The 21,578-nt window shown below is 27.9% G+C and overlaps 7 protein-coding genes across 9 annotated transcripts in view; 4 read left to right on the top strand and 3 right to left on the bottom strand.

Moving 5' to 3' along the window:
* The first annotated feature begins 706 nt into the window (after positions 1-706).
* Positions 707-2,622, top strand: lsn (vacuolar-sorting protein SNF8). The gene is made up of 4 exons (XM_065515873.1): positions 707-1,145; positions 1,268-1,397; positions 2,056-2,202; positions 2,274-2,622. Exons 1-4 carry the CDS (start codon positions 806-808, stop codon positions 2,413-2,415), a joined length of 759 nt encoding a protein of 252 aa, XP_065371945.1. The 5' UTR covers positions 707-805; the 3' UTR covers positions 2,416-2,622.
* LOC135963876 (putative leucine-rich repeat-containing protein DDB_G0290503) lies at positions 2,524-4,853 on the bottom strand. Its single transcript, XM_065515872.1, has 7 exons — positions 4,518-4,853; positions 4,347-4,460; positions 3,736-3,892; positions 3,039-3,562; positions 2,921-2,982; positions 2,794-2,859; positions 2,524-2,745 (listed from the first exon to the last, which is right to left on the bottom strand). The coding sequence occupies exons 1-7, from the start codon at positions 4,725-4,727 to the stop codon at positions 2,628-2,630; spliced, it is 1,251 nt and encodes a 416-aa protein (XP_065371944.1). The 5' UTR covers positions 4,728-4,853; the 3' UTR covers positions 2,524-2,627.
* Positions 4,853-5,615, top strand: Cby (Chibby). Its single transcript, XM_065515874.1, has one exon. It carries the CDS (start codon positions 5,263-5,265, stop codon positions 5,587-5,589), a length of 327 nt encoding a protein of 108 aa, XP_065371946.1. The 5' UTR covers positions 4,853-5,262; the 3' UTR covers positions 5,590-5,615.
* A 1,593-nt stretch (positions 5,616-7,208) lies between these two features.
* On the top strand, positions 7,209-8,293 carry Noa36 (zinc finger protein 330 homolog Noa36). Its single transcript, XM_065515865.1, has one exon. The coding sequence runs from the start codon at positions 7,252-7,254 to the stop codon at positions 8,203-8,205; it is 954 nt and encodes a 317-aa protein (XP_065371937.1). The 5' UTR covers positions 7,209-7,251; the 3' UTR covers positions 8,206-8,293.
* An 89-nt stretch (positions 8,294-8,382) lies between these two features.
* RpI12 (RNA polymerase I subunit RpI12) lies at positions 8,383-10,325 on the top strand. Its single transcript, XM_065515870.1, has 3 exons — positions 8,383-8,516; positions 8,581-8,797; positions 10,224-10,325. The coding sequence occupies exons 1-3, from the start codon at positions 8,399-8,401 to the stop codon at positions 10,246-10,248; spliced, it is 360 nt and encodes a 119-aa protein (XP_065371942.1). The 5' UTR covers positions 8,383-8,398; the 3' UTR covers positions 10,249-10,325.
* On the bottom strand, positions 10,314-12,036 carry Nse1 (Non-SMC element 1). Of its 2 annotated transcripts, none has more exons than XM_065515868.1 (3): positions 11,858-12,036; positions 10,518-11,006; positions 10,314-10,460 (listed from the first exon to the last, which is right to left on the bottom strand). In XM_065515868.1, exons 1-3 carry the CDS (start codon positions 11,955-11,957, stop codon positions 10,438-10,440), a joined length of 612 nt encoding a protein of 203 aa, XP_065371940.1. In that variant the 5' UTR covers positions 11,958-12,036; the 3' UTR covers positions 10,314-10,437. The 2 variants fall into 2 exon arrangements, with proteins under 2 accessions (XP_065371940.1, XP_065371938.1); XM_065515866.1 differs by having other exon boundaries at positions 10,522-11,006.
* Positions 12,037-16,763: 4,727 nt separating this feature from the next.
* Positions 16,764-21,578, bottom strand: part of LOC135963871 (protein dispatched) — a 36,469-nt gene continuing 31,654 nt past the window's right edge. The window contains exons 1-6 of one of the 2 annotated variants that reach the window (XM_065515864.1): positions 19,704-19,904; positions 19,458-19,646; positions 18,559-18,798; positions 18,132-18,238; positions 16,944-17,067; positions 16,764-16,875 (exon numbers count right to left, since the gene is read on the bottom strand). In XM_065515864.1, the coding sequence (XP_065371936.1) occupies positions 16,849-16,875; positions 16,944-17,067; positions 18,132-18,238; positions 18,559-18,798; positions 19,458-19,646; positions 19,704-19,904 (888 nt within the window). In that variant the 3' untranslated portion in view covers positions 16,764-16,848. Of the gene's footprint in view, positions 16,876-16,943; positions 17,068-18,131; positions 18,239-18,558; positions 18,799-19,457; positions 19,647-19,703; positions 19,905-21,578 lie in introns of those variants that run through there. The other variant, XM_065515863.1, reaches the window with a different exon arrangement.

Below are 21,578 nucleotides of genomic sequence, written 5' to 3'. Positions count from 1 at the left end.
AAATAGTAGCAGAGGTTGCAGTCGTTAGTGAGTTTATCAGAGACGCTTTTCGAATAAACATCAACTAAGTGCCTTAAAGTGTGTTTTTCAAGTAAATTCGTGTACATTATAAATTGTGTCTGTATTTCTGAGAATTTATAAACGTGTATAAAAAACATTGAGTGGCTATTTAATTCTGTGGTTGTTGTACATTTTGAATAAATAAAGAGTTATAATTTTTAAACTACTAAACAGCCTTTATTTGCAATCAAAAGTATCCGGTTTATTTAAAGGAAATAAACCAAACGTTTTGAAAAGGTTAAAACGTAACAATATAAATAACTAATGATCTAAAAGGCATTTTACTAGTAAAAATATTTTAATATTTTTGAAATAGCAGATACTTATGTACATTTGAAATGAATTTACTTTTCCCACTGTGCAAAAATACCTTAAAATGTTATGAATTTAATAAATTGTTGTTTTTATAAAATTGTACTGTTTTTCCGAACACCAAAGTGACCAACACAAAATTTGATTATAGGGCCATAGTACTTTTGATTCCCGTTTTTTAATATTGTATGTATTTCGATGAAAATGTAAATAAAAGTACATTTTAAGCAACTCTGTAGAAAAGTGTGCCAAAATAGACCTGTTTGTTTTCTTCAGCTGCGTAAACGATGAATAATCAGACCAGCTGATTGTCCAAACAATTAATTTTCTTTTATGAAGGCAAACAATTATTTCTTATTCTATAAATATTTAAAAGCAAGGCATATTTAAACCACCTTGGTTAAAAGCAAGCTAATATTGTTCTTTTTCCACAATGAGACGACGAGCAGGATTAGGAGCGATACAACAGCAACAGTTTGCAGCTGAAAAATATAAAGATAAAGGCACAAATATCCAGGAATCGCAATTGGAACAAATGTCAAAACAAATGGAGGTTTTTCGAGAGAAACTAGAAGAATTTGCAATTAAACATAAACAGGATATTAAGAAGAATTCTCAATTTCGTAAGCAATTTCAAGAAATGTGCGCTGCCATCGGTGTAGATCCTTTAGCTACTGGTAAAGGTTTCTGGAGTGTTCTTGGCATGGGAGATTTTTATTATGAACTAAGTGTTCAGGTAGTGGAAGTATGTTTAGCATCAAATCATAAGACTGGTAGGTGCAAACGTTGCATATAAACAAAAAAGTATGACCGTTAGAATTTTTAGGAAGGCTTTTTTGGCTTTGAAAAAATTGCCTCCACTATTGTAAAAGACTGATTTTCTGATAATTTTCAGGCGGCCTTATGGAATTAAATGAATTAAGGAGGCGTTTAATTGCTGCCAGAGGTCAAAGCTCAATTCATCAGGAAATCACAAATGAAGATATATTAATGGCTACGAAAAAACTTAATATTTTTGGTAATGGGTAAGTTATTTTAATAAACAATTAAATGCCAATATAATATTAGTGAATAGGAATATAAACAGAAATATAAGTAATCCCTTAAAATGAGAAAATAACCATAATTAAATCTTTAAAAATTATTTCATAAAATTCGTATTTCATCACCATCGGGATCTCTGGTATATTAGCATACCAGTATGCGGCCTGATGGTGATAAATTATGAATTTTATGATATAATTTTTAAAGACTTAATTCGTATTATGGTTATTTTCTCGTTTTGATGGTTTACTTATTTTACAAAAAATGTCGATGAACTATTTTTGGATAAAAAATAATAAATAAGAGAAACAAATTTTAAATTCTCTTAAAATTTATCGAAAGTGTCTTAAACTTTTTAATTTTAAAACAAAGAAGATGATAAAACATGATAATACTCAGTAAATTTGGGAATTTAAAAACCACCGGTCTCTTATTAAAAAAAATATTGTGTTGAATTTTAAATGTTTTAGTTGAAATCGATTTGCATATTGTAATGTTCTACCTAAAGTCGCAATCCTGTTAATCTTTAAATCTTCAGTATATACCTTTTTATTTATTGGAGTAATTCACTTCTCTATTTTTTATAGTGACGTGAATTTCTCTGTTAAGTCAAATACTATAGATAATAACTTTTTTCAGATTTGTTATTCATAAACTTGGCAAAGATAAATATATTGTACAATCCATACCAAGCGAATTAAGTATGGAAGAAACAACAATCCTAACTGTGGCATCTAACAACGAACAAGGTTACGTGACCCTATCAATATTAATAGAAGAATTGGGGTATGTTTTCCCAATATAAAATTTTTTTGTAGAGAAATGTGTATTTTAATAACAAATATGTGTTTATTTAGGTGGCCCGATTACCGTGCGCGACAATCACTGGAAAAAGTTGTTAGTGAAGGTCTTTGTTGGATTGATGATCAAGATGACGAACGTCGATTTTGGTTTCCCAGTTTGTTTCCAGGACGTAGCACACAAACAACAATTATCTAATTTAACTTAATAAAATTAATAAAACCAGTAATCCAAACTTTCACAAATATTTTTAAAAATTGCTTAAAAAGAACATACATGCATTTACAAAGAAATAATTACAGGACCTATTATATCTTCCTATTCACTATTGATTTAATGATTTTAGCAGAATTATTCAAACGAACAACCAATTATAAATGAGTTTATTAAAAGGATTAAAATTTACACCTCTATGTTTTTTGTAATTTGAATGCTTGGTTTTCAGCTTTTAAGCGGGTCAATTCGTCTTGTAAATTAACAATTTTTTTTTCAAAATTTTCAGATAAATCATTTATAATCGTAATGTATCTAGAAAAATCCATTAAAAAGAAAGTTCAATTAGCAAATAGCAATTACCTCTCCTTTAAAACACGATTAGTTTTAACGTAATGTTGAATTTCGTTTTCCTGGTCAACCGAGCGTCTAGAACATATAATAAATAAGTTTAAAATACGAATATTTTTTATACAGGGTATATACTTGCTTTTGGCAATTTACTTCATTGTTTTGATATTCCAGTTGCTTAATTTTTCCCTCCATTTCATACTAAAATAAATGAATTTGAGATTTGGACACAACTTTCTAGATTATATTTAAATTACCAAAGTTTTAGCGGCTTGTTCCAATTGATCTGATAAATTAGCATTCTCACTCATAGCATCCCTATATTTCTGTTGAAAACGATTACACCTTGTATCCAATATTTGAATAAATTTCTTTTGATTCTGTATTTCTCCATTAAGCTTAGATTTTTCTTCATTTAATAACTTTTCTTTATCGAAATATTTATTTTTTATTGCCTCCATATCTTTTTCCACTTTGCGTGCTGCCTCATCCATTACCTGTCCTATGGTGGATGCAATGTTCTCACATTCTTCCTTAACAACTCTTTCTCTTTTCAAAGCTATCTCTTTATCGGCTACTGCTGTTTCGGCTATGTTTAAAGCCTCTTGCACTTTTTGTAATGCACTTTGCTCCCGTTTTAATCTCTCTTCTATAGATTGTCGTGAGATTTTCAATGATTTTTGCAACTCATTATTGTGTCGTTCAGTTTCATTAAGTTGCTCTTGAAGTTTACCAATAGTTTCCGTTGATCCAGCTAATTTTTCAAGTTCCTTAGTTTTTTCTAAATCAAAAATAAAAATTGGAAACACATAATGAATAACTAAGTCGATGTTTGTACTTAAAATGCAAAACAGTGGAAATAAACATTTCTGAAAACTATACTTATGTAGTTGAAAATTTCTGTTAATGCAATAGAGTATATGAATTTTCTCCTTAATTTTTTTAATTAGTTACCTTCGAGTAATTTCTCCACTTTTTCGATACGATCTCTAAGAAGTTTTTTCTGCTCAAATAAATTGCCTATTGTTTGGGACTGTTCTTTTAATTCAGACTTTTGATTAATTATAGTACTTTCTAATAATTTGATGGCAGTTGCAAATTTATGTTTGACCTTTAAAAAAGAAAAAAAAAAGAAATATGTACGAAATATAATTAAATATTTCAAATACCGAGTTGAAAATTTCAAGTCTATCGTGTAAAAGTAGCAATGATAAGGTGATATTACTAGGAAAGTAATTATATTAGATGCTCTAGTAATACCATTTTGTGAATATGTTTTGATGGACATTTTTCTAATATATTGCACAACATGACTTATTCTATCATTAGTCGGACCAGTTGGAAAATCAATCAATTCATAACGCATCAATAAAATTGTTTGGGCTTCAGAAATTAACATCAAACTCATTAAAAATATAAAAAATTTATTATCGACCATGAAACTTAACGAACTGTTGTAGTAGTGCTGCATTTCCAAACTGGCCTGATGTACATTTTGAGTAATAAAGAAGTACGATTTTCGACTGGGTAATATGAAACTGTGTGTATGCAGAATATAAACTTACTTCACAAACAGATGTTGAATTAAAAAGTTGATTACGATAATTTTGAATTTCTTTTTCAAGATTTTCTATAGTCTTCTGAAAGTTTTTATTTAGTGATCGCAAGTCGTTGTTTTCCTATAAAGACCTTAAAAGTTAATGAATATACCAATTAAGATTGAATACTGTTCATACCGCTTGTAAATAATCTATTTGTTTCTTTACATTTTGAAATGCTTCGTTCGTCAATTTCTCTCTGGTCGCATCATCTCTTGACTCGCCATCCGTTGTTAAAGGAATGGTAGGTGTAGCACTTTTTAATACATCGAGCTTGGAATTTAACCGGCTATTTTCTAATAGAATCTCTCGGATTTGTTTTTGAAGATGTTGTTGTTCATTCTGCATGTGGTCAGATAATTTGATTTTGTTTTATTGTTTTTAATAAATATAAAATAAAAGTATTGAATAGAATAATTCAAGAAACACAATTATTTTGACAACGCACCCGAAAAATTTCAATGTCACATTGAGTTTCCGTAATTAATTTTTCACAGCATTTTGTGATTTCATTTAAATTGCTAAAAATTAAAAACGAAGGTATATAAAATTAAAATATAATACATATTATTGTAGTATGTATTTAACTAGTATGTACTTGGAATAATAGGTGTCTAAAATTGTTTTAGTTTCCATTGCTCATTAAGACTTAAAATTTGTTCTACAAAACATGTTGTTAAAAAATATATACACAATAAAATTTAATTAAACAAACTGTACTGGACAATTACACCTGTTTGTAGTGTCCAACACCAACTGCTTAGCCATTGCTCAAAAGTCGTTGCCATGGTTTTAACATGTTCAAAACTAAACTGTAGTATATACATAGTATATTATAAATAAAACATTCAACGTCAAGCTGAAATAAAATTATTAAAATAAAATGCCTATATTTAATAAAAAATTTGAATCTAAACCAGTTCCGCCGCGTATTTCTAGAAACAATAATGATTGCCCTGTGGTAACAGAAGAATTGGAAGACTACAAGCAAATTACTTTGAACTTAGGTAATAAGGAATTACGTTTCGCAGATGGTATTTGGATTTACGCTACTCGCAAAGGCGATGTAGACGATGTTGTACGTCTAAATCGTCGTTTAAAGGCTTTGGAAGAGGAAAATAATATGTGTGATTTGAAAATTGAAGTGTTACTTGATCTTCTTGCTGAACATGCTACCGAGTTAAACTCTTTAAAGGAACTCAGGAAATAATTGCAAAAACATGCTAAAAATACAATGAAATATATGTATGTATGTGTAGAGTAGATGTAATATTTAAATAAATAAACAAAATTCTCAAAGGCAAATATACATCGTTTTTAAAACTTAATTTTTTGGAGACTAGATCATTGGTAGGCAAAAAGAGGCATTTAATTTGTGTGCTCTTTTGGGTAAAAAATAAAATATCCACAACAACATCAAGAAACTGAATGAATTGTGTGTATTTTTACGCTGTATTACGCTCTTTTGTTCACATTCGGGTTGTTTGACGAAAATCATCGTAACCTGAACAATATAAACGCCTACCATGGGACTAGATTGACAAATATGTTTTTTTTAATTACTGATGAGACCCTTTGTTGGCGCAACGAAATTTATAATAATGTGCAAATTAGTAAGAAAACTTATTTTGGAAGTTATACAAAATAATTTAATTAAAAACTAATTATTAAACAAAAATACATAGAAATAGGGTTTTGCTCATAGGGAAGTATGCATATCCACTCATACAACAATAAAATTAATTACATGTATTTTGTTGTTGCAAGAGTTAGGTTTTCGACAAACACATACCTATCTATGTTACCCAATAGTTTTGCATTCAGAAATAATTTGTTTAAGATAGAGATATTACAAAAAAGTGAATTTGTTCCTTTATTTAAACATTTTTCCATCAAAAACTCATTTTCGTGAAGTCTAAGATAGAGAGATGTTTAGAATATAGTCCCTCGATATACATATAAAAATTATATAAGCATTTTTGATATAACCCTTGACATAAATATATGTATATTCCTAACCCTATGTCTATACATGATACATTTTTTTCATGATAAACGTCAAAATTGTTGTCAAGATAAAAAAAATATCAGGTATAGTATAGTCTCCATTTATTATTATGTATTCTTGCTTCGTTATGACAAAATTGTTAATGCTTTTGCTCAAACAACCTTGTCTTGACAACAAACGTCATTAATTGTTATGATAAATATTTGTCAAGTATAGACAGGGGATAATAAACTCTGGCATATAAAACACAAATTTTTATTAATATTATTAATTAATTTATTCAAACAGCAACAGAGTGAATATGTTCATGTTTTCCATTTATCAAACTTTTTTTTGGAAAATAAATAAAATAAAACAAATAAAGTAAAAAAATTGGCGATACGCAGTGCAAAAAATTAAACAAATAAGAAAACAACAAAAAAAAAATTTTTACGAAATGTTTGTATAGTATTGAACATGTGGAAAGCGCACGATCCATCAGGCCACAAAATTGATCGCGACTTAAAAATTGTACGTATAGCAGTGCCCTAAGACAAAAACAGATTTGAAGTATGAGATTGTGTTATCTGCAATTCAATTTGACTTTTGCTAATATAGAAATCTTATATTTTTTTTGTTTAAAATGTGTTTTATTTTGTTTAAAATGTACTATAAAAAATTAAAATACTACTGAATTTTCCATCCTCGGTATGTACATAAAAAATAATTTGTATGATGCCTGTGATATTCCAAACATTTTCAAATGTCACTCATAATAAGAAGAAGAATTTTATTAACAAACCAGATATTTTACAACACTGTCTTTTCACTTGTCATCGTACTGTCATCACTTAAAGGAGTTTCTCCTGCGATATTCGTCTAAAAATGCCCAAGAAAAAAACTGGACAACGGAAAAAAGCCGAAAAGCAGAAACTGCGGCTTAAGGAAATACGCAGCCGGGAAACACCTTTGGCAGATGTTCCATGCAATGCACCTATGGAATGTGAAAAATGTGAACGTAAGCAAAAATCAAGAGCATTTTGTTATTTTTGTCAATCGTTGCAACGTTTACCTATATGTGCTCAGTGTGGCAAAGTAAAATGTATGCTGAAGACAGGAGACTGTGTCATCAAACATGCCGGGGTTTTTACAACCGGCCTTGGTATGGTGGGTGCAATTTGTGACTTTTGCGAAGCATGGGTGTGCCACGGCCGCAAATGTCTGCAGTCGCACGCTTGCACCTGTCCATTGCAGAATGCCGTTTGTTTGGAATGTGAAAGAGGTGTTTGGGACCATGGTGGCAGAATATTTAAATGCTCATTCTGTGACGGATTCTTATGCGAAGATGATCAGTTTGAGCATCAAGCTTCATGTCAAGTTTTGGAGAGTGAAAACTACAAATGTCAGTCATGTAATCGTCTAGGTCAATACTCATGTTTACGTTGTAAAACTTGCTATTGTGAGGATCACGTAAAGCGTAAAGGTTTCAAATATGAAAAGAATAAGGCTATACCATGTCCCAAGTGTAACTACGATACATCAGTCACAAAGGACTTGAGTATGTCAACGCGATCGCATAAGTTTGGTCGTCAACAACAAGGTGGCGCTTATGGTGATAGTGATGATGATTACGGTGGCGGTGGTTTTTATGGCTATGGTGGTGGGGCTGCTTCTACATCAGGCTATGGTCAAGATGATGAATATGACGACGATGATGATGACGACGACGATGATGACTATGATGAAGACGAGTCGGAAGAAGAAAGTGATTCGCAAGCTAGTGAAGAGGAGGAAAAAGATGAACAAAATGTTGATAACACTAAAAAATCTGAAAAGTAATATAAAAATTATGCAAGTTTGGAATTTCAAGAATGTATTTGGTTGCATTTGAATAAATAAAAATGTACTCAGCTGTGTTGGAAAACGATTTTTCTTATTTTCTTACTAATCTGGCATCACTGGTACTTTACACGTGCATAATAATATTTTTTTTAAGTTGATTTGTTTTATTATTGTGGTTTGTTTTGCTAAAATGGAATTATTTACCTCAACACCTGGCTTTTGTCCCACTTGTGGTTCTATATTTCCACCTGTGGACAGTGTTAAAGATGTAATTTGTTATAATTGCAAACAATCATTTAAACCAGATGGTATTTATATACTGTACAATTTGTGAATGTATTAAGTTTTTTTAATTATAACAAAACATTTTAGTATTTGGCGAACAAATTGTAGAGTATACAATTCATTTCAATAACTACGATCCAGAAAAGGTAGTGAAAACTAAAGAGGAAAAAGATTCAGGTCCGGAAGGTCCAGTAGTGGAACGAAAGTGTCACAAATGTGGTCACGATAAGATGTCATATGCCACACTTCAATTAAGGTCTGCAGATGAAGGACAGACTGTATTTTTTACATGTCTGAAATGCAAGTAAGTTTATAAAATAAATTTTTTTCATTTAAGCTAAATTTTGATAAAAATTGTCAAGTCGATCAATCGAACAGAATATCGACTTTGTTTTTAACTTGAAATATACAGACTAGCGATCTGATAGTCATAAAAAATTCCGCTGCAGTTTGTTCCCCGGGAGTTTTTTCCCATTGAGTTTGAATAGGAAAAATGTGAAAAGAGGAAAAACTCCCGGGGAATTTTTATTCATAATTGGGCTGATAGTCGACATAATCCGAACCAAAAAGACTTTCAATGAACTACCAATTCATTTTATGTTAAATTTTTTAAATTTATGTTGGACTTTTTCTCAATTCTATCTTGTATATTCATCTTGATACTCAAACTTGCCGATGTATATATATATTCATCAGAAAGTTTCAGTATTCCAAAAAATTTTGCCAGAATAATTAATATCTACAGAAACGCGATTAATGATCTAATTCGAATATTAGATATTAATTCTACAGTACATAACATCACTTTTTTCATAAAAGTCATAAAATAAGAGTTATTTTTTGATTTTTATTTTTTCTAGCAAAAATAAGTTAGTTTTTGATTTTTTTGGGCAGAAATAAGTTATTTTTTAATTTTTGTACTTTCGACCAGAAATAAAAATTTTTGATACAAAATTTGTTCATACAAATTTTTCTTTCGGTACCGTGGAACAGACAAGTAAGTTTTTTTTAAATTTTTTTGAGTGGAAATAATTTATTTTTAATGTATATTTTTTTTAAGACAACAAATAATTTTTTTATTAGCATTATCTATTAACCAAAAACATCCATTTGCCAAAAGCCACCTTTTAACAAAAATCTCCATATTACAAGAAATGCAATAAAAAAAGTCGCGATAATACCAAAAATCTAATATTTACCTTTTATCTTGGAAAATTATGAAATGATTAAGTATTTTTTACTAATTGGTGATTTTTTAAAATAACTTATTTCTGTAAAAAAAAAAATAATAAATATCAGAAAATAAGTTTTATTTGCTGTAAAAAAATAACTTATTTTTGCCCAAAAAAATATTAAACAAAAAATTTACCAGTTCCTAGTATGAATACTTTTAATATTTCGAATATGTAATTGTTTGGCATATGGTACAGAAAGAAGTATTGTACAGAAAAGTATTTCAAAAAATGTTTTAAAACAAAACTAGTAAATTTAATTTAAATTAAAGATATAAGTTATCGTCACCTAAAATGAAAAACAAAGTAACATCGATTTAAAAAAATAAGATAAAAACTTATTTTTCCTTTAAATCTTTAAAAATATTGACAATCATTATCAAACATTAGATTTTGGTAATTTTGTTGTTACGTTTTTTTGATTTTTTTTATAATAATTCCTGATTCGTACCTATGTTAAATTAAATAATTTTAATAATTTTCTTTTTCTCTTTTCAGATTTAAAGAATCAGAAAATTCCTAGTTTAATACTTAGCTATAAAATTGTCAATATTAATAAATATAGTAATAAAGAATTTTTAATAAAAATTTAATGAAAAACATATTTTATTATTTTTATAAACTTAAACGAGTATTCCATGTCTTTTTGCAACTGGGACATGTAGACTTTTTGATCAAATACTTTCGTATACAATTGCGATGAAGCTTGACTTCACATTCTGAACATTTTACATCCTAGAAAAAAATTATTTATAAATGTACATTTAAATTTGATCAACTGTTATCCGGTACTTACCCAATAAACAATATTATTACATAAAACACAATCGTTTATAACGTCTGAAAAATTATTTTTTAAATATTTTCCATACTCGAGCATAGTCCGAGGGCCAAAGTAAATTTTATCTTCCAATGCCAAAAAGTACCCTTGAGAGACCCAGATATTTTCCAATTCTTGTATACGCTCTTTGGATAATGGATGCTGAGCATTTACAGGCAACTGAGAGGCTACAGCATATATATTATTCCACTCAATGCCATAATCCTCACTACTTGCTAAAGTTTCTAACAGTTTGTAAAAATATTTTCGTTCAGTATCAGTATAATTTGGTTGAAATTTACAAGCCTGATTAGTTAACAACAATGCAAATACCAAATATTCCTGACCATTTAGCGGATGTTTAATAAATTGCAAGGTCTGATCATATTTTCTTATTTGCGTATCGATTTCAACAATTATAGCATTAATCGCATTCATTTCGTCTAATTGGTGAACCTCGTCTGCAAATACAAATTTATAAATACATAATGAGTGTGTTAGGGATTATCTTGATATAGTTATTTCTTTTAAAGTTACTACAATATTACATTTTAAAACTACATCCCTTTTTTAGTAAAAATAATAGGTTTATTATGGATGGAAACCGAAGTAAAGATACGTTGTCAGTTTCGATATTCGATAGATATTCGATCCATAACATGTACAGTCCAATTATGATTAAAAAATCTGAGGATGTTTTTTTCCCCATTTCATAAGTGTCATATTCGGATATTCCCCGTATCTTATATAAAATTTTTCAAAACCTTATACATATTATGTTCTCAATTGGATCGATTTCAAAAAAGAGTAGATCGTAATATTTGGTTTCTTATAGCTACACTTTACAAGTCCTTGTGGAGCAGAGGATGCCTAGATGACAGTCTTTGGGAGAGTGAACTCTGTTCATTCCGGTTCGTTTACCGGTTGTCGTGGGAATGTCTAAACGTGCGTTGCATTGTAAATTGTTTTGATACATGAAATATAATAGAAACGTAATTTGTTTATAGTTTCCTAAGAATTCTTTATAAAAGATCCAGTTTTATATAGCCACCACTTTATATTAAACTTTTTGGATAGACTTTGAATATAACCTTCACATGAAAGGTACATTAGTGAATACTTATTGTGTGCTTCAATGTTGTTGGTGTGATATTATGTGGTCCAATTTGGTAGACAGAAAATAAATTAACTAAGTGAAGCTAGTGTTCGATATACATCAGAGATATAAACCACCCAGCATAAAAAGCACAACTGATAAACATTTTAAGTTCTTAAGTGGCGCCCAAAAAAATCAAAACTTATAGATACTTACATAAATCACAAAGTGCGGAAAGAATTCCTTTTAGAGTATCCATTGGCATGGTGCCATAGTTAATTGACGCTTGCAGCAACTGTTTTTTAACCTTTTCCATAGTTAATTATAGTTTTTCTTTTTATTAAGTGTATCATAAATTTTACCGACATAAACAGCAAATATTTATTGTTTTGTTTTTATTAACAATGCTGCCAGATAGGGATATATCAAAAATTTAAGAAAAAAATCGATATACATATATCGTCGATATATCGATTGATATTTACGAATATCGTTTTCGATATTTTTAAGAGCTGCATAAATGTTTGCGTTTTCAATTGAATACGATACAGGCATCACTGCATGGTGTAATGATATACAAGGTGACATTAATCAAACAGCTGATTATTTTTTTGCTCGAGTTTGTTTACAACTTTAATCTTGTCAAAATTTTTTTTTGCTGTAGTTTGTATACATTATGTCAGCTGTTTTTGACACTATAAAAGTTATTTGTTTTTGTATTGTTGTATTTGTTGCCGTAACGCATACACCTTAATCATTACGCATGGACTACAGCTACGAAGTAAACAGCTGTTTTATAATTCAGTGGTGCCACATTAGTTTTTTTTGTTTTTACTTTAATAAAAAATAACCGTACAAATATTCAATGTAATTAAAATTTTAAAAATTATTTTGAGTAAATATATGTATATATTTTATAATTAATTACATACCTGTTATTAATTTATTCCAATATGGTTATCAGAAACTTCTCTTAAAAAAATAAAAATAATATATTTTTTGTAAGCATCAATTTGATTTACATTTTCTTATTATATTAGCAAGGGGAATTTATATACCAGGTGGTGTCGATTCTACAACAAGTACATTCGGGTTGTTTGACGAAAATCATCGTAACCTGAACAATATGAACGCCTACAATGGGTTTAGAACATATGGTTGCAAATATAAACAAAACTAAAAAGTTGAAAATTAATACAATTTACAATTTTGCAAAGTAAAGATGTAAAATAACACAATACAAACGCTTTGAATTGATTTATAATAAAATACAACTTATTTTTACTAATTGATGTTCGCGCACTTTTTTGTAGTTTTTCAGATTGAGATTAGTTTATTTTTACTCTCTAAAATAAAGTTACTGGATATTTCTTACTGGAAAGTACGCGAACACACCTATAAACGTGTTTATTTTTTTGACAGATGGTAGTCGGTAGCCTGCTGTCTTGAATGTGTTTAATTCATTAGAGTTTCCAAATATTTTTTATCAATTGAACTTTTATTCAATGGTTCGATAAAGAGATTTTTATTATGTTCAATCCCATGTAATTTTAATACGACAAAAATCACAAATGGTCTATCAATTTTAGGTAACATCTCTCACAATTTTGATGGTACCCTTATAGGTGGAGATTTCAATTCTAAACATATTTCAAATTTATTTTATAATTTTTTACATCAAAACGCCTTATATTTTTAACGGATTTGTAATACAACACCAACATATCCTAAAGGTTCCACATATTTACATAATTTTTTAATTAGTTCAAATTGTATAGATTTGTCGAATATAATTTTAAAAATATCTACTCTCCCAACATTTTCAGACCATTACCCACTTAAACTTCAAATTAAATAAAAAATACTCACTTCACAGAAAAAAGAAATTCATAATTGAAATGAATTTTGTAATAAATCGAACATGACTTTTTTCCAAACTTTTTTCATTCAGATAAGAACATGTTCATAAATATTATAAATAGAGTGGTCAAATATTCGACATATTTCGAATAATTCGAAAAAACGTAATTTTTAAAAACCGTTTTTCGGTTTTTTCTAAGCCTTTTTTGTTAATTTAAGAATTAAGGTATAAATTAAGCTTAATTTTTATTATTAAAACAAATTTAAAAATCGTTGTCTTTCAAATATTAATTTAATATATAATTTAAATTTACACATTACACATTAAACAAAATTGCAAAAATTTATCCAAATAATTAAAATCTAGTTTTAAGTCGCTAGTTCTTGCATTCTTTTGTGTGGATTTTGAATGTCTTTTAATGTTAAACTGAACTGAGCTTCAATGATGAACTTTCATTTATTACAGGTGGCGTTAAAAAGCCAGATTATTTTTTGCTCGATATGTTTTCTGACTTATATCTGTTAAAGTTTGCTTACATTGGTTTGATCCTTTTCACACTAGGGAATTTAGTTGCTGAAGTCTCTTTCCCAACAACAAAACAGCATTCAAAATTTTTTAACCCGACATTACCTCTAGCATTTTACAATTAAAAAAGGGGAATAGCTAATTATTAAAAGTAATCGTATAAAATCTTAAAATAAATCTAAAAAAATATTCGATTTTGTCGAATAATTCGAGACAAAAAAAAACGGTTTGTGGAATAACTCGAAAACCTTTTGTAAAAACCGGTTTTTCGAATAATTCGAAAACCGGTTTGACAACTCTAATTACAAAATTGTACATGGTGGAAATTTTTGCTTTTTATACGTAAATTTTAAAATATTTTGTAATAAATTGCATTATAATTGTATTACATACTGAATTAGTTTAAAAATGTTTGCATAATAGCCATCCATATATTGGCCAATATTTTATGATAAATCAACAATATCTGAAACTTAAAAAATGTATAATACCCCTTGGAATGAACTATCGTATCGAAAAATGATTTCGATATCGATATTATGATAAAATGTACTAAATTTCTTGATGGATATCGAATTGCATAATCTCACATAAGAAAATTACGATAAATTTTTAATAATTCTAAATGTGGAGCAATTTGTCTCCGCAATGCATCGGGAAAATGTAAAAATTATGTTGTTCCAAAATCTAAAAAATCTAAAAAAATATGCTTAGAAAAAAACTAAAAAAAGAACTGAGAAATTGGATACTTTTTATCGTGCCTTATTTTCTATTTTTCCAAATCTACAATCAGTGAGGTAGTTTTTACAAGTCAAGTTTAATTAAAACTAAAAAAAATCGTTTAAAATTTAAGCATTTAAATTACATTCTTTTTTTAAAAGATTATGATAGAAGATCTCCTTAAAATCTAAAAAAGGAACTCACATGTGTATATTTTTATACCCTTCAGCTTCGTGAGAAGGGTATATATAAGTTTGTCATTCCGTTTGTAATTTCTACATTTTTCATTTCCGACCCTATAAAGTATATATATTCTGGATCCTTATAGATAGCGGAGTCGATTAAGCCATGTCCGTCTGTCTGTCTGTCTGTCCGTCTGTCTGTCTGTTGAAATCAGTTTTCTGAAGACCCCAGATATCTTCGGGATCCAAATCTTCAATAATTCTGTCAGACATGCTTTCGAGAATTTTGCTATTTAAAATCAGCAAAATCGGTCCACAAATGGCTGAGATATGAGGGAAAAACCAAGACAACCTCGATTTTTGACCAATTTTTGACCTATATCTGGATTACTAAGACATTAATATAGACAATATGGATATCTAATGATAGATATTTCAAAGAAATTTGCAACGACGTATATAAGACCATATTAAGTTGGACCTACAATGGGTCAAAATCGGGAAAAAAAATTTTAACCCGAATTTTTTTTTTCAAAAAAAAAAAAATTTAAAAAACCAAAAAAAAATTTTTAAAATTTAAAAAAAAAAAATTTTAAATTTAAAAAAAAAAAAAATTTAAATTTAAAAAAAAAAAATTAAAATAAATTTTTTTCCAAAAAATGTAAAAAAACAACTAAAAAAAATTAAATTTTGTTTACCTAAAAATATTTAAAATTTTGAAGTATAATTTGGTGAAGGGTATATAAGATTCGGCACAGCCGAATATAGCACTCTTACTTGTTATTTATTGTTTTGTTGAATTATTATGTTTTGTTTGTTTTTTATGTTTTTGTTCTTTTTAGTAAGAAAATGCTTATATAAGTATACAAAATTCGTGTTTTTCTTTTCAATTTAAAATTAAAATAGAAATTATTCGGTTAATCGAATAATTTAATATTAACCGATTATTAACCGATTAAATCTAAACCCCGATTAATTATTTGCTCTATTACCGATTAATCCAGAAACCCGATTAATTAAATACCCTAGTGTCTCCCCTACTGTTATCAAAGAAATGGAAATATTTAAACGACAAATTTTGAGATATTCAAAAAACTTCGAATCTTTAAATACACGTTATTCAAATTCATATATACATACATATATTATTCAAAAATAACACCAATCGGTTTGTATATGTGCGACATTCTGAGAAAGTTTTTAAATATACTTGTAATACACGAAAATCGTCATATTAACGAAGTATTTAATGAGAGTTTTCAGTTGATATAACACAAATTATCTCTCACCTATCGGTTCTTTAAATAACTAGCTTTGATTTAAATCTAAACTTACGACATTGTTTTTTTTAAAAAAAGTTCATCTGGCACTCATAGAGGTTAGTGCCCTTTTGAGAATTTTGTGTTAAATATTTTATTAAATTTAAGTTTATTTTAAGAGTTTTCCTCTTCAAATATGTTAGCCCGGGAGCAAGGGCAGATTGACATTTATGTTAACTTTATATGTGCTATAAATAAATTATTGTAAATTTTTGTTTCGAATACTTTTATTTAAAAGAAGGCTCAATAAAAATTAACTTTAACTTTCATTTGTTTCGAAAATATAAATCCAAGCCAATAAAAAAATCAAATATAAAATAATATAAAAAAACTTAAATGCATCAGTTGTGATAAAAACTGCTGGACTTAACCGAAACATTTGAACTTTACAATTCATTTCATAATCTTACAAACATCCTTAAATATAAAAATAACAAATGACTTCCATAGATTTTAAATCCACAGTTTTAAAAACTTGCAGCTAAATTCCAGGTTCTTGAAGTAAAACTGCAGCGTGACAAAATATGTGTTGAGTAGTGGCATCATATTAGCATATTGTGAAGCAAAGTATTATATGAACAAATAAATAATGGTAGTTTTTTAATGAAAATATTCATGTTTTGTGGCCTGAAAATATTAATAGTTATATGTATTTAATATTCATGAGAAAAATTAAAAGAAAATATATAAAATACCTCAGAAGCTTTCAAACGATTTTTGGGATTATAAACAACAAGATTGGCAACCAAATTTATTTCAACGGCATAAGTACAGCTGGGGAAAAGATTATCCCAATATATTCCCACGGCGTTAGGAAATCTTAAGAAAATTTTTATTTAATAACACTGCACACTTTTTTCTGCCAAGAGGGGCAGCCGGCGGGTTAAACTAAATTGAGTACGCGGAATCCATTGGTGCTAACCGTTTATGTTAGCTTTTGCTTTCGAGATATACCGTTTAATGGTTTAGCTTATTTAATAAACTTAAAAAACAAAAGACTCCAACTTTTTTAAACTTCGCAGTCGTTTTTGAAATACATTTTTTTTAACAAAATTTCGAATTTTTTGTTTTTTAAAACGGTATAAAAAATTGGAAAATGAAGCTACTCTGTTAATAGAAAGTAAAGTTCCAAACAAAAAAATCTCAAAATGATAAAAATCTGTCCATAACTTTTGATTTTATCAACAAAAGATAAAACAAATACCCCCTAGTAACATTTTAAAATTTTTTCCCATATTTTTGCAAAAAGTCTTTTATAAATTTTTTAATTCTTAAAAATTGTATACATTTATAAAGAAGACACAATTTCCTTTATGTTGATATATAATATATACATCTTCTCTTTTCCACTAGTCAAATTTATGGATTCAAAATCAAAAACAAACTGAAAATTTACAGAATCTTGCCGTTTTGTAATAAATTTTTGTGCACTGCATTGCCGACTAAACATAGGAGAAAACTGCAAGAAGTAGCTAATTACTGCGAGTTATGTATTTGATTATAATATTAGGGGATATTTGTTATATCTTTGATATAAAATAAAATGAAAAGTTATGGACAGATTTTAATTATTTAGTTCTTGTTATGTTTGGAATTTTACTTTCTATGAGCATGGAACAAATTAACAGCGTATCTGTATTTTCCATTTTTTTATGCCGTTTTAAAAAAAACAACAATTTTGAAATTTTGCTAAAAATTTATTTTTTATTTGCAAAAATAATTTATATTTCTAAAACCACTGCGCAGATTAAAAAAAAATTGGAGCCACTTAAAGGTAATTTAATTGGTTTTTTGAGTTTATTCAATAAGCTAAACCATTTTTCGAGTTATTTTTTTTTTCAACTAGCACAATGTAATTATTCTTAAATTCTTATATTTATTACCTAATTTTGTTGTAATCAGGTAACGATGTTAACTCCGGCCATTCGGTTAAGCGTGGAGTACCTAAAGTGCGTATAACCAAAGCCAATTGTTCAATGTCGGTGGTACCCTATGTAAAAAATAGTTATTATAATATGTATAGTATATATTATTATAGTTACACTACAAAATCAATCAACAAATTTTAAATAATATGTATTCGTTGAGATTTGTTTCTTTCATGCGTTTAAAATTTGCCTATAACTTGTGTAGTTGAAAAACTAAAACATTTATCCAATTCACAATCGATGTCGTAGCGTTGTATGTCATAAATATTTTTCGAACAAAATTTTTCGAAACAAAGCAATATAAAAAAAATAACTACACACAAACAACGCTACAAGAATTCGACAAATACATATGTATGTATGATACAAACAAAAAACTCACTGCGAATAATGGTACTCCTCTTAACATTTCCGCAATAACACAACCAGCAGCCCACATATCAACAGGAGGACCATATTTTTGACTTCCCCACAATATTTCGGGAGCACGATACCATCGAGTAGAAACTTGTGGTGAATATAACCTCGATTCTTCCTCAGGAAAATAAAGTCGGGCCAAACCAAAGTCAGAAATTTTTAGAACTTCATTTTCGCTTATCAATAAATTAGCTGGTTTGATATCCTGAAATTAGTATTATAAAAATATTTCGTAAAATCAAAACATTCCCGGGAAATGAGACAATTATTTAAAAGAAATGATTTTAATGCGAGTAGTTAGTTAGTTGATTTGATTTGACTTTTTATTACAAAAAAATATATTGTGAAATTAAAATTTAATGTTCTGCGTAGATGTTTTGAAAATTTTCAAAAATTCCAATTGTTAATTGGAATTAATTCCTTATTTCGCTTCTTCAGGAAAAGTAAAACGAAAATTTCTTTTGCTAAAATTGTATTATGCTTCAGTGGATGCATTTTTAGTCTTGCACTTTATATAATTCTATGTCAAAATTAAAAAAAAGAAAACTTTAAACTTTAAAATGCAAAAATATAAAACTTTCAGCATACGGTATTGAATTCAAAGACCATTCATAATACCAATATTTCATATGTATCCTTTAAGAGAAATATGAAAAAATTCATAAAAATATTAAAAAGGACTTTTTTTATCCTTTAATCCAGCTCACCAAATACTGACGCCAGGACAAACATTTTGAGCAATGGTCTCCTTAAACAAACTAAACTATAATTTTTAATATTTTTTACTGAACATTTTTTTTCTTAAGCTACTAAGGTGAAGGGAATGTTAGAACGAAAGATATAAAATGAATTATTTATACAAACTCTGTGAATTATATCCAAACTGTGAAGGTATTCAATTCCCTTTAACATCATCAGAGAAAAATTCCGTACTTGTTGTCTGCTTAATGGGTTTAATTCATTTTTTAATTTGCCATATAACGTTTCTGGCATATATTCCAGCACCAATGATAAACCAATTAAATCAGGAAATAAATCTATAATATTGATAATCTAAAGAATTTATAAGAATATTTACATAAAAACTTACACTAGCTATATTAAACTCACATATTCACATTTTGATAATTGTAAAGTTTTTATTTCTCGTAAAGTATTTAGGGAAATGTTGCCGAACTTATTTTTTAAAGCCACTTTTTTAATGGCAACTGTACGATTACGTTGTAAGTCCAAAGCTTTAAACACACAGCCATGTACACCTTCACCGATTTTTTCCAACATTTTATAACGACTTGGGGCATAATCCTCCATTATATTTCGTATATAACTTTATGAAATTCTTAATCAAAAATCTGTGTGTAGCAGTACTTTTCGTACATGTTAATATTTTAACTAATTGTTGCTATTGGCAACCGAGTGTGGGGTTTTAACTGATAAACAATTTTACATTTACCGGTGTATTTTTGACATTATGTTTTTGGTTCTTTTTTATAACATTTCTAAATATGGGAAATATATAAGGTCGTAGACCTCAATGCAAAACCACCCCCTATTGCTTTTTATTTGTTAACCAAATACCGTTATCACAACAATGAGCAAAGAGTAACCAAAACAAATGCAGAAGGAAATATTGTTTATTTATAAACAAACCTGTTACAAATGTCAAAATTTCACGCATGCTAATAGCTTCCTGCCAAGGAGCAACTTTTTTTTAACTGTCAGCTGTCATAGTTGTCATTTTGTAAGGATACATAATTTTCATTTAACTACAAAAATTTTCAATTCGTTACAATAAAGTTGTTCCATGAAAAATATAAATATGTTTTTAAATCAATTTTAATATATAAAATTGTAAGTAAATCTTCTATATATTTTCATTATTAAAATATCTAGTTAAAGAAATATTTGTATTTTTAACCTAATGGGTAGGGTATATTTTAAAAGTTTTCTAAACTAAAGAAGTTCATTTGAGAAAAATCAATAGATAATTTAAAATAACTAATTGAAAGTATTTTTTATAGCCTTTTATTTACTTTAAAGTTAATTAATGCTATAATCAACATACATAACTATTTTTGTATTATTTTATTAGAAAAGTATATTCATAATGCGAATCATTTAATGCTCAAAATAGTTATTTAAACCTTCACGAAAATACAGTATAAATTCAAGGTTACAAGGTAAGCACAACATTGTACCAAAATTTGATACATTTTTGTAATATTACTTAAATATGTATGTATGAATTATTGTTAAGTGAGCAAAAGGAAAAAACTATATTAATTATTATAACTATATTTGAAATGTTCTTATAAAAAAAAAAATAAAATTTTGTTTCCTACCGAAACACCTTTTTAAAACCTATGGAGATATTTGTATAAATCTCATTTATTACTGATTTAAATATTATTTTTTTTAAATAAAGCGATAAAAGATATTATAATATATACATATGGGCAATTCCATATCATTGTACGTGACATTTGTACGCCTATAGAGTGGAATAGATTTTGCAAAAATAAGAGTATCTGAAAAAAAACTTGTGTTCCATTCAGAGGGTACTATATTTTAAAATAATAAAAAGTTCTTTCGAAACATTGTTGTCCAAAATATCGAGCGAAATAAGGGTATATCGTACGTGACATAAAATGGAAGTCATTTTGAGGTACATGAAGAATTATGCGAACATTTTCGAATCGTGAGAGGCGTCATGTTTTATTTTAATTTTTTACAATAAACGAAATATTTTTCCTTTACAATTCGTCATATTTAAATAAAAACCATCTTTGGATGATTTTATAATAAATAAAATTTAATATCGAACGTGACATACCTTACGTATGTCACGTAAAACATTTTTTTATTAAATCGCGAATCATTTACACAAAAAATTTAATTGAATGAAATTTTAATCAATTCAAATGAATTTGGTACAAATGAATTGCAATTCGTTTTCAATTCATTTGAATTGAATTGATTTTGAAT

This window comes from Calliphora vicina, chromosome 1 (genome assembly GCF_958450345.1).
Source record: "Calliphora vicina chromosome 1, idCalVici1.1, whole genome shotgun sequence".
NCBI lineage: Eukaryota > Metazoa > Arthropoda > Insecta > Diptera > Calliphoridae > Calliphora > Calliphora vicina.
The sequence above is the reverse complement of the archived record's forward strand: the minus strand, read 5'-3'. Positions and strand labels throughout refer to the sequence as shown.